Here is a 12007-nt window from a genome sequence, read left to right on the forward strand (position 1 = left end):
AAGAGCTAGTTAATAGCGAAACGCATTGAGAGATTACCTACACAAGCGGTGTTTCCCTTATACTAGGTCACACCTGGCTATCGGCTGCTGTTTATATTTTTACAACACCGTAGGTGCCGGTATTGGCCATTGGCCATTTCTCTGTCGGCCAAATACCAATGCACAGAGTACCTGCTTAAAGCATACTGACATTGCGCAGAAAATCTAGAGGCAGCACTCTGGGGTGGACCATATAGAGTATTTTGGGTGACATCAGCTATAATATCAATAACTTGGAGAAATTGAGAGTGTTAGGAGGAGCGGGATGCAGAGGGCTGTGACATCAGAGGGACTCCAACTTACCAGCCACAACCTTTTTGTGGGGGGGTGTTCCCTCTGTGGGTAAATTTCACCCTCCACTCTCCTTACCAGTTATTTAAACTGTTAGGTCCGTGTTTACACTTATTGAGAGGCCTCCTTCTTTTAATAGGGACTCATGAGATTTTTATTTTTATTTATCTTTAATAAAAACTACGTTTTAGCCTACCCTTTCCCTTTAAGGAGTACCCCTTTCTCTCTAAACATGGAGACCTAAGAGACAGGTGGGGTGAGAGCTGAAAGATGATAGGGACTGGGATGCTAAAGGTGTTCACCCCTAATGAAGAATTGGTGCAGCTGCAAACAGTAACAACTAGGAAGGGACATGCTGGAGAAGTTACAGGTGCAGCACAAACATAAACATACAACAGGAGTTTGAGGAGAGGAATAGTGGAGTAGTGAGGAAAGGGTATGACAAGACAGGGATAAAATAAGCCTGAAGCCCTTACACAAAAACACACTAATACCAAAACCATGTCAGGCAAACAGAAAATGCAGTACAGAGGTAGAGAAGTGTTGAGGATTAAACAGACTCTCACACAGAACTGAGGCAGATACCAAACCCTTGACTCCACAGCTCAGTAGCAAAGAGAACAACTCAAGAGCCAGAAGACACTGGCTCAAATCCCCAGACAAACACCACCAAATACACAACAATATTACAAACAACTCAGGTCCTGACAATCGCGGAGTTGAAAAAAGATAAGCCATGCATAAATATTGAGGTCTTGGTTTGGGTTTCCCATCTGTGGCCCTCTAATGAGAAAGAATGTTTCCGCCACAGCTTGTGATATTACTTCACACTTAGGCACCACAATCATAATGATGGTATGCATGTTTCCCACTGTTGATTTATTCAAATAGCTCCTTCTACTCTGTTCAGGTTGAGTCTGGAACATCAAGGTTCAGAAGTGTGTCCAACTCTTTGTTCACTTATATCCTCTTTCACCAATGTAATTCTTAAGTTGGTTTTTGCTTCCAGGTAGATCAGGGTTGGTTTAGTGCAATATTTAAAACCTATTCTTTTGTATACCCTGCTTTCATTGTAAGTTCATGGTGATTATGACTTTGATGTCTTTTGTTTTGATGGCTTTTTTGTTTGAAAATTGGAAAATGGGTATGTTGGTTGGTTTTACTAAAAATTATCTGATTAAAAAAAAAAAAGAACCTTGTGCACTGAAACAGTACTATAGTTGGGAATCTCTTTCCTCTGCATAAATGGTACATAAACTATATATCCATCCCTGGTGCCTAGCGAAGGCCTGAAAGTCCAATGTTCCTTTATTCAGAGAACAAAGTGTCACTGGAACTGATTGCTGTTGCCAGTTTTCATGATATGATAGACCAGATAAAAACTACAAACTACATAGATTTCTATAAACAATTTATCAAAATTTGACAGCAATAATAGAGAGGAGACCAGAGAACACTTCCCTGTATGCATAGTAACTTTACCAGCTATTTGACAAATCAACTGTACAAGTCTAGTCATGTGAAGACATCTTTAACCTAGACATTTAACTATGAATCACATTTTCCACTATGAAGGAGAGATTACATTCCCAGCTCAGTAAAGTCTACATTGCAGCCCTAAGAAATTTTAGCTAGTAATGTAACAAAAATGTTATCCTCCAGTAGTGAATCCACTAAGTTGAGGAAAATCAAAACTTAAAAGCTCAATTATGTGACAGATCTGAATCCTTGCAAAGGACTTGGATTTACTGGGTCTTGAACAAAAACACTGCTGAATATAAGATGATAATGTCATGAGGTCTAGGCCTGACTTTCTACAAGTTCTCCCAACACACCTCCTTTTTTTTCCTCATCTCTTTTCATTTCTAATTCTGCTTTTTCCTTCTCTTTCTCCTTTCCTATATCTTCCTTTTCTTCATTTACATATGATTATGCTAGAGACCGTTCTTTGGGTGGGTTTACATGGAGGAATTTGCTGCGGATTTGGGGGTGTATTTCATCCCTGAATCCGGAGCAGATTCCTCCCTAAATCCACTACCCGTTGTTTTGAAAGGGAGGCAGAGATCACAGCAGGACACAGAAAAAAGAAGCCTCCTTCTCGATATTGCTGCGAGTCGGCCATAGGGGCCCGCAACTCGAGACCCCCTCCTAATTAGGCCCATGCATCAGCATCCTGTCACGGCGAGCCCACGCAAAAATGCCGGTGGCAGTATATGAAGAGGAATTTCCTCTTCATTTTCCGCCACGTGAACATACCCTTTGTTATCCTTATACTGGTTATAGGGATTTTGTGCACCTGATACCCGTTCTGTAAGGGTGAGTACTTTTCCTACTGTATTATAGTATCTGTTGTGAAAACAGCATTAATCCAGGGACGATATCAGTACTTGCTATATAACTGGCAGGCATCCAAGATTTAATATTTTTTTTAATGTCTTAACATAACTATTAAGTAAAGCCATTAATATAACTTCAATTTTCGAGCATGATAACTTTATTTAGTAGATTTCTCCCTCATTATTCCACTGGCTGCCATTTTCAAAATTTGAGCCAGCTGGCCTGCATGTTTTCTACCTTGACACATAAGCGCTTACTCTTAAGAGGCTCGATAGAATGATTCTGTGTCTTGCAAGGAAAAAAAAAATCTGTTTGGCACTGAATCTGTAATTTTCCATTCTGTCAGGATCACTTTTAAAATAGACTTCCCAAGCCAAATGTTAGTCCTATTTATCTGTGTGTCTTAGTGAGGTGCTACAAGTTTACTTTTGCACTAGCACATGACTTATGACTGTGTATGGCATTGCTAAAATATTTATTTAAAAAATCAGCACTTTAAATAAGAGATTATTTCTATCCATGTCGATGAAACTCCAGCATTGTAAGTCACTTGGTGGGGAGCAAAACAAGAACATTTTGTAATTAATTTAACTCTGTTACAACAAATGCCAAACTGTAGACATGTCTGGAATGTCCATTATTGTCCAAACTTTATCATTTTATTTCTAATTTTCTTCATTAAAGAGGACCTTTCACCACTTTTGGGCACATGCAGCGTTATATACTGCTGGAAAGCTGACAGTGCGCTGAATTCACTGTCGGCTTTCCCGATCTGTGCCCGGTGTAAAGAGCTTACGGTGCCGGTACCGTAGTGCTCTATGGTCAGAAGGGCGTTTCTGACCATTAGCCAGAGACGTCCTTCTGCCTCGCGGCGCCTATCACGCTGTACTGTGGAGCGGGGAGGAACTCCCCCCTCCCGCTCCTGATAATACTCGTCTATGGACGAGCTGTGTGAGCAGAGGAAGGGGGCGTTCCTCCCCGCTCCACAGCACAGCGCGATAGGCGCCGCGAGGCAGCTTTCCAGCAGTATATAACACTGCATGTGCCCAAAAGTGGTGAAAGGTCCTCTTTAAATTGAATATCCTGTAAGGAAAGTTTTGCTATAAAGTTTTAGAATTCCCTGTTCATAAAAATGAACGATGTGTACTTTTATAATACTTGCAAAATTAGTCATTACCTTACCTGCTGGAAGAAGATGTTAAGTCAGACACTGCATGTACCATATCTGTAGTCAATGCATCCAATACACTTGTAAGGAATTCATTCTTCTTTGCGCCTGGACAACCTAATATATAATTATAGAAGTATTATGTTAACAGTACTTATACAACTATGTATAACATATGTAGAGTCCCACTGGGAGCACAACAAAATGTTCATAATTGTTTTATACTCTTTATAACTGATCTGAGAGGTATGAATAATGTACTTAATCCCTTAAATGGGCTATACCACTTTGAGAAGGGAGCAGCAAATAGGTACAACCTACCTAGTGAGCTGTGGAAAGTCGCTGGAGACCAGGAGCCTTGTCCACTCATTTGGGAAGTGGGGTAGAGCAGAGAGAAAAAGGAGCCAGAGCCAGAAACCTACCTGATCTGGATACCATGCAGAACTGCAGTACTACGCACAAGGTACAGACAGGATTAGGAAAACTATCCCTGATGTGACAGAGGAATATGTGCCAGACTAAAATCCGAGGATGTGTTATATGGACCTCCGAGTCACAACCAACATGGACGGACAGAGCACCCTGCAGATCTTACATCCCTCAGTAGAAAGCAGTAAATACTTTGTTGGACTTTTGTGAGAGTGGCACAAAGATTCAAGTACAGAATGTCTCAGTAAGGCCCCCTCAGCACTGCACCAACCCAGGAGGAGAGCTGGAGAAATTAGTTTTTGACTAAAATGAATATTGTCAGTACTACTACTTTCAGCCTCTTGAGCTGCTGTAACCAATTGCTGCACATATGACCCATCATATGCTTATGTAAGAAGAATTAGAGAAATTACAAAAAAATAGCTGTCATTGAATGCTAGTAAATCTCTCAGCTGTTCCTCCTTAATTTAATAGGTGTCAAGTTATGTATTTATTTTTATGGGGTGAGTACAATCTGTCATTATAAGACTAAACATCTGACCACACCTGTAAAAAAATTATACTCACCTGTCCCTGGTCCTCCAGTGTCCTCCTAGCATGATCCAGTACTGCCGCTTCTGTGTCTGCTGAAGCTGCTCATTGGCCTCGGCGGTCACATGACTAATGAGGCCAATCAGCGGCCTCAGGAAGTGACATTGGAACGTCACAGGTAGTGACGTCACATGTCCTTTGATGAGCTCGCTGATTTTCTTCAGCGCTCACATTTGGTAGGGACTTCCGCCAGAAGACAACAATGGACCAGCCTATTTAAAATATTAAATCTTTGCCCCCTTTAATGTTATGCTACAATCAAAGCAGTTTTTGCCGATGAGAATTCCTATGTAATACAACAGCCAGTGAACATTGTCATTACAAATAAGAACCTTTACAGCCCAGAGTACAAAGTGGCAGCCATTTAAGTTCGACTGAGACAAATCTCCGTTTGCATAATTTTTTTTTTTTTTAAACTAATAATTTGGAGTATTTGGGTTAAACCCTGATTGGTATAAGCTGATTTGCCCATCTCTAGTGCATGATAAAACAGTATGGACAACACATCTGTGCTCACTATGGACCCATATTTTTCATTAATGAGCTCAAACCAAATGGGACCTGTCCTGAATTTTACTCCTGGGCTTTTACTCATGTGTATAAGGCCATAAAAAATAATGGGTCAGTGTGTAAGCCATTAAAACTAGGGTTAGCACAGTGATAAAGCTCATGTTTATATGCATGGGGGCTAATAATGTGTTACTTTTGGCTACATAAGTGTCAGTGCTCAAGTTCCATCTAAAGTGGGAAATGTAAAACAAATAATACAGTATAATGTATCATGGGGATTACTAAAATAGAAAATAAAGTATGTCTACATCACATCTTAAACCCCTACCATTACTAGTATGTTACTTGTATACTTCAGGGGTATTAGACAGAAAATTATGGGATGCCTGGCATTTTCTTTTAAGAAAAAGTTTAGTTCAACTGCAACTGCGATGTGTAAATATAGAAAGTGATAATTTGTGGGTTTTTGTTGAATAACATCTGGAGCATTTGGCAATTGTCACTGAAATTGAGGCTACAATTTAGATTAGTGGTCTTCAATGACTGTGTTACACTTATATCCTAAAATCACAAATAATTGAAGTTTAATGAGAATTTAGCTAGAATAATTATGTAGTAGGTTTTTTATGCTTGGATTTCATAAGGATCCTTTTACACAGGTTGATTTCTGGAAATCAACAAAATAAGAAGTCGATCATTATTAATTTCAAGGTCTTTACATGCCTCCTTCAAACTGTATGGGCATTGCAGTACATCTCTGTTTTCATGGTGAGATGCGTTGCCAGTCAAAAGAATACTTTTTCTTCTTACCATCAGCCCATGTAAAATAAAAATAAACCAAATGCAAAAAAAAAACAAAAAAAACAACCAAGACCATTAAACGGGTTTTCCATGTTAAACTTATTTTTCATACTAATGACTTATCTAGAGGATAGGTCATCAGCATGTGATCTGTTGGGGTCTGACATTCAGACAACCAGACATCCACAAAGATCAGCTGTTCTAGCCGGAAGCTGCAGTGAACCAGTGAAAGCGTGCAGCACCATTCCTACTCATGAAATAGGAGCTATGCAGAGGCCCTTTCAGGGCAATAGCTCCTTATGTAGATTGGTCACCAGTATGAAAAATCAGTATGGTGCCGAAAAACCACATGTAGTAAAAGCTATGAGAGGAATAGACATTTAAAAAATTAATCTAATGTAAGCAGTGACAAAGTTAATAAGATGTAGGTCATAAACGCCATTATTTACCAGAACATAAACTGCAAAGATAACATGATTATAAATTAATGAATACTGTAAATAAATACAGAAATCATACTCTAATATCTTTCATTGCTTAATGGTAAATAGTTCCTTTTTTGTTTATTTTGAATATGTAGATTCACATGAGTTACCACTGTGCCATAAGCTGTCCACAATATATAGAAAGTCATTATCTTGTTATTAGACCACCACACTATATGTGTAGGTATGTGTGATAGATATGGCATATGAAGTATATAGTTTTAAGTGTGTACAGATTACAAGGAATGCATACTAACCAAATTAAGAAGACCACACAAGCTTTTTGGAGGAATTGGTTGTCAATTTTGGCATGTAAGACAGACATTCCATTGTAAAAATGTAGAAATTGAGCTAATATAATCATGACTAAACAAGACTAGACGGCTGTTAAAGTTTACTTAGTAGATACACTTTTATAACCTTTACTGCAACTCAACATGGAACATTTTTAGCATCTGTGTAAATCAAAATAAAAATGTAAAACCGGATTGAAAATGTTAATAAGGCTACATGCAAACAAATAGATATATGCATTATCTATGGGTTAACCCTGTTTTTCATGACTTTTCATTATATTGTAAGTGCCCTATGCACACACCCATATATTATCACCTGGGGCAAAACTCAGCTTATATACCAATCTGTGTTGCAGATTTTTTATTTTTTTTTGTTAAAAACATACAAACTGTATCAGCAAAATGCTGATTCCACCTGTGCTAATCTGAAAAAAAATCTTATTTATTCATTATTTTGATTTCACATCTGCCCCCATAAAGGCATTATAACTGGTGGCTTTTTTTTGCAAAAAGCTAATTGTTAATCAATTTTCAACTAGGCTCACAGCCATAAATTTGACTCACAAATAACTACAAGCCATTGCTTTTTGCAATGTAGTCACTAAACCATGAATCATGGCGACTATATTGCCATGGTAAACCATGGTAATCACCATGAAGAATCCACCCTCTCTTTACCATTGAAACAATCAAAATCCTTATTGACTCTTGACTGTGACATTCTTTATACTAGTTGCCTGCCCACTATAAAATACAATGAAAACTTAACACTATCAACCACAAAGCTGTCCACCCGTGCTGTGACCTCTCCACATTTCCTCTGTCATCTGTGTATACCAACCTATCTATGCTTGCTATTTGCTGTTTTAGCAATGACCAGAGTATAGCATCTCTATAGATGGAACCTCCGACTCGCACCTCCAAGACAACTTCTCCTGCATTCCACTAGTTCTCTCGAATGCACTACCCTAGACAAGCAGATTAATATCCAACTTCCATAGCTTCAAGCATGCTCTAAAAATAAATGTCTTTAAGCAGGCCTATCACTTTTACCAATCTGAAATTTCTACACTTACTCACCCCAAACTAACTCTTCTTTGTTCACCCCTTCCAAATACATTATCCCACTTGACATTATGCCTTCTACTAAGTGTACCTTGAAAGCCTATGCATTGAATCTATACATTCAAAAGCATTGGCTGGTAATAGCTAATAAAGCTTCATTGTTTGTGCTATATTTTCTCATGAAAATGGCTGGACCACTGTACAAAAACCCTTTTACCTTTGAGTCCTATTGTGTGAATTGAAGATTAGTTTATTACTCTGTCATGTTTACTTTCTCTGTACACGAATGTAATGATTTATAAAATTTTACAGAATATCTTGGTACTTCATAAATACATTACAATGATGTAACAGCCAAATTAAATTAATAAAAAACTGAGTGGTAATGATGTCCTAGAAATATAACCCAGCTAAAGAGCCAATAATATATATCCACCTTATATATCCCGCGAGGGCTTGCAATCTATGAGGGAAGGGGGTAGAGACAGAAGGAGAGGGGGAGACTGTACAGATGGCAGTGCGGTGATAGCGTTATTGGAGGTTGTAGGCCTTCCTGAATAGGTGAGTCTTCAGGGTCTTCTTGAAGCCTGTGATTGTGGGGGTCAGTCTTATGTGTCGTGGTAAGGAGTTCCAGAGTATGGGGGATGCACGGGAGAAGTCTTGGAGACAGTTGTGTGAGGAGCGGATGAGAGCAGAGCGGAGCAGAAGGTCATTGGAGGATCTGAAGTTACGTGTGGGCAGGTAGCGGGAGATTAGTTCAGAGATATATGGAGGGGACAGGTTGTGGATGGCTTTGTATGTTAGTGTTAGTAGCTTGAACTCAATTCGCTGGGCTATAGGTAGCCAGTGGAGGGACTGGCAGAGGGGAGCAGCTGATGAAGATCGGGGGGTGAGGTGGATTAATCGAGCAGCGCAGTTTAAGGTGGACTGGAGGGGGGCGAGGGTGTTAGCTGGGAGTCCATGGAGAAGGGTGTTGCAGTAGTCTAGGCGGGAGATTATGAGGGCCTGGACGAGCATCTTGGTAGTTTCCTGGGTGAGGAAGGGGCGAATTCGGTGAATGTTTTTGAGCTGGAGGTGGCAGGAGGTGTTGAGGGCTTGAATATATGGCTTGAAGGATAGGTCAGAGTCCAGGGTTACCCCAAGGCATCGAGCCTGTGAGACAGGGGTAATTGTGGTTCCATTAACTTTGATAGATGGGTCAGGTGGAGGGGCCATACAGGATGGGCTGAAGATGATAAACTCTGTTTTCTCCATGTTGAGTTTGAGAAAGCGGGAGGAGAGGAAGGAGGCTACGGCCGTTAAACAATCTGGAATTCTGGCCAGCAGGGAGGTAATGTCTGGTCCAGAGATGTAGATTTGGGTGTCACCGGCATAGCAGTGGTACTGAAAGCCATGAGATTCTATGAGTTGGCCCAGGCCCATATACTATAATGGGGTCTGTGTGCTTTCTGCACGCTGCCCGCACGCATCATGCGCACATGAAAGTAGATTACGTAGTACTTTTCCAACGCACCAAACGCAGATGTGAACTAACCCTTAGTCTTATTTAAAAGAGTATGTGATTAGGGACCAAAATATAACACACTTTAAACATGTTTTTCTACTTGAAAACCTCTCAAAGGGTCAAATCACACAGAGTTTTTTGGTGAGGATTTTGACGCTGGATGCACCTCAAAATCAGTCTCCAAAAAAAGCCTCCCAATAGAACTTTATTGGGAACCTTTTTTGGAGGCTGATTTTGAGGTAAATTTAGCATCAAAATCCTCATCAAAAAACTGTGTGAAAACAAACAGATTCATGATAAAAAAAAAAGAAGTAGAGCATAGCACAGAGAAAAGTCTGCAGCTTCTTACAGCGGGTGTAAACAGAGTCAGACTCAGACACAAAATGTACCCCAACCATAACAGAACTATCAGCATAAGAAAATCTGATCGCACACCATATATAAAGACTTAAGCTATGTTCACATCTGCGCTTTTATTTCCGTTGTTCAGGTAAGAGGATCAGAAAAACAGAAAACAATGGCCACATTGACTAAAATGTGGTCTGCCGGGTGTCTGGCATTTTTTTTAATGAAATCACTGGACAAAACAGTGCGGCCTGCAGCACTTTTTGCCCAATGATTTCTGAGGAATTTGCACTGGACTGCACAGATGTGAATTTAGCCTTATACAGCTAGAGAACAGATTGTCCAGCAAGACCCTTCAGATATTTCAACTTTTGATGAAAACTTTAATAATAACTCAATATTTTATAAAATTCTATCATTATGGTAATGCATTTTATGTGTAGTTTCAAATTTTATGTAGTGTGAAGGTTAAAATTCACTGTATACTTTGGTATTGCAGGTGTAGGGCAGTTTCGGGACACCAGAGAACATGCGTGGTGTTTTACTGGAAAGTAAAATAAATTGGCACATGGTCTTTTAAAGGAACAATAAACAGTCATAAATATTGCCAAGGTCCCTATAAAACTTACAGCTGGATTTTTATTTTATACCTTTCTCTGTAGTTGACTAATTTAACCTGCTAGGGTCAGTTAAAATAGATCAATAAAATGTGCTTATTCCCTAGCATCTGGTTTATTTTTACAGCAACAACTACAGTATTCATAGACAGAATATTATTCTTCATTTATTTTGAATCTATATGTTATACCAACAAAAAACAACTAGCATAAAATATAACTTTTATAAAAGTTAAAAGTTATATTTTATGCTAGTTGTTTTTTGTTTGTAAAAGTGTAGCATTCTGTGCCCATTTAAGAATATATGTTATACCAAGTCATGTAATAAGAAAAACTAAATATTTAAAATATTACATTTTAATATTAAAATGTTCTACATCTGCAAAATTTAGGGTAACACATTATATTCCATATTATCATTATGGGGAATGTGAGATCAATTGTGAATAAGATGGATGAACTGACAGCACTGACCAGACATCAACAGGAGTTTCGTGAGTGCAGTATGATGCTGTTTACAAGAGACTTGGCTTACTGAAATCACTCCGGACATACTTGCCTCCGTGGAGGGCTTCAAACTTCTTCGGGCGGACAGAACACTGGAGAGCGGTAAGCGAATAGGCGGAGGGATTGCAATATTTGTCAATGAGAGATGGTGTAATCCAGGACATATTGTGGTTAAGAAACAATTGTGTGGAAAGGATTTTGAACTGCTAGCCGTGAGCATGAGACCTTACTACCTGCCAAGGGAACTATCACATGTTATCGTACTAGCTGCATATGTCCCCCCTCTGCTAAAGCTGACGCTGCCTGTGAAGTCCTTGTTACACTATGTGTGAATGCTCTGTGGACACCTATGGCTGATAGGGGAAATGCACAGCAGACAATAGTTACAGCAAAGAAGAGACGAACTTACAGTCAGTTGCAGCACAGCTGGGTAGCGTTCGGCCGGTAGTAAAAGGCGGGTTGTGTAGCACTAGAGGTTTTCCTGATGAGAGACTGAATCAATCAGGGGAGCTCATGTGCAGCTGAGGGGATAAGCTGAAAGGCAACAGCCGGGAGGAAGACAGGTATCTAGATGCAGGTATGGTAGGAAATGGCAGAACTCTGGAACAAGAGAACCACAGGACTCTTCACAATAGAAGCGGAGAGCTAGAGGCAGCCGAGACAAAGATCTGACTGATACTCAAGCAGGGAGGAACACAGGTGCATTCATTAATATAGCCTCAAGAGCAGGCAAGATGGCCACCGAAGCTATAGCGGCCATCTTACAACGAGGCAGACTTGCCCACAGACAGGTGAAACGTAAAAACAGAACTGGATCCTTACACTACCCCCACCTTAGGAGTGGCCTCCGGACACCCTATGGGCAGGCTTACCGGGATGTCTTCGGTGGAACCTGGACACCAGACGGGGAGCATTTATATTATCAACAGGTTCCCAAGAATTTTCTTCAGGCGGGTACCCTTCCCACTTGACCAGATACTGTAATTGGTTCCTATGGATTCTAGAATCCAGAATCTCTTCCA

The 12007-nt window shown here is 39.9% G+C and overlaps 1 protein-coding gene across 1 annotated transcript in view; it reads right to left on the bottom strand.

The window, feature by feature from the left end:
• SMOC2 (SPARC related modular calcium binding 2) overlaps positions 1-12007 on the bottom strand; it is a 240022-nt gene that overhangs the window by 50355 nt on the left and 177660 nt on the right. The window contains exon 10 of the mRNA XM_075267794.1: positions 3850-3952. Within this exon, the coding sequence (XP_075123895.1) occupies positions 3850-3952 (103 nt within the window). The remainder of the gene's footprint in view (positions 1-3849; positions 3953-12007) is intronic.

The sequence above is a fragment of the Leptodactylus fuscus genome, chromosome 3 (assembly GCF_031893055.1).
Source record: "Leptodactylus fuscus isolate aLepFus1 chromosome 3, aLepFus1.hap2, whole genome shotgun sequence".
Lineage (NCBI taxonomy): Eukaryota > Metazoa > Chordata > Amphibia > Anura > Leptodactylidae > Leptodactylus > Leptodactylus fuscus.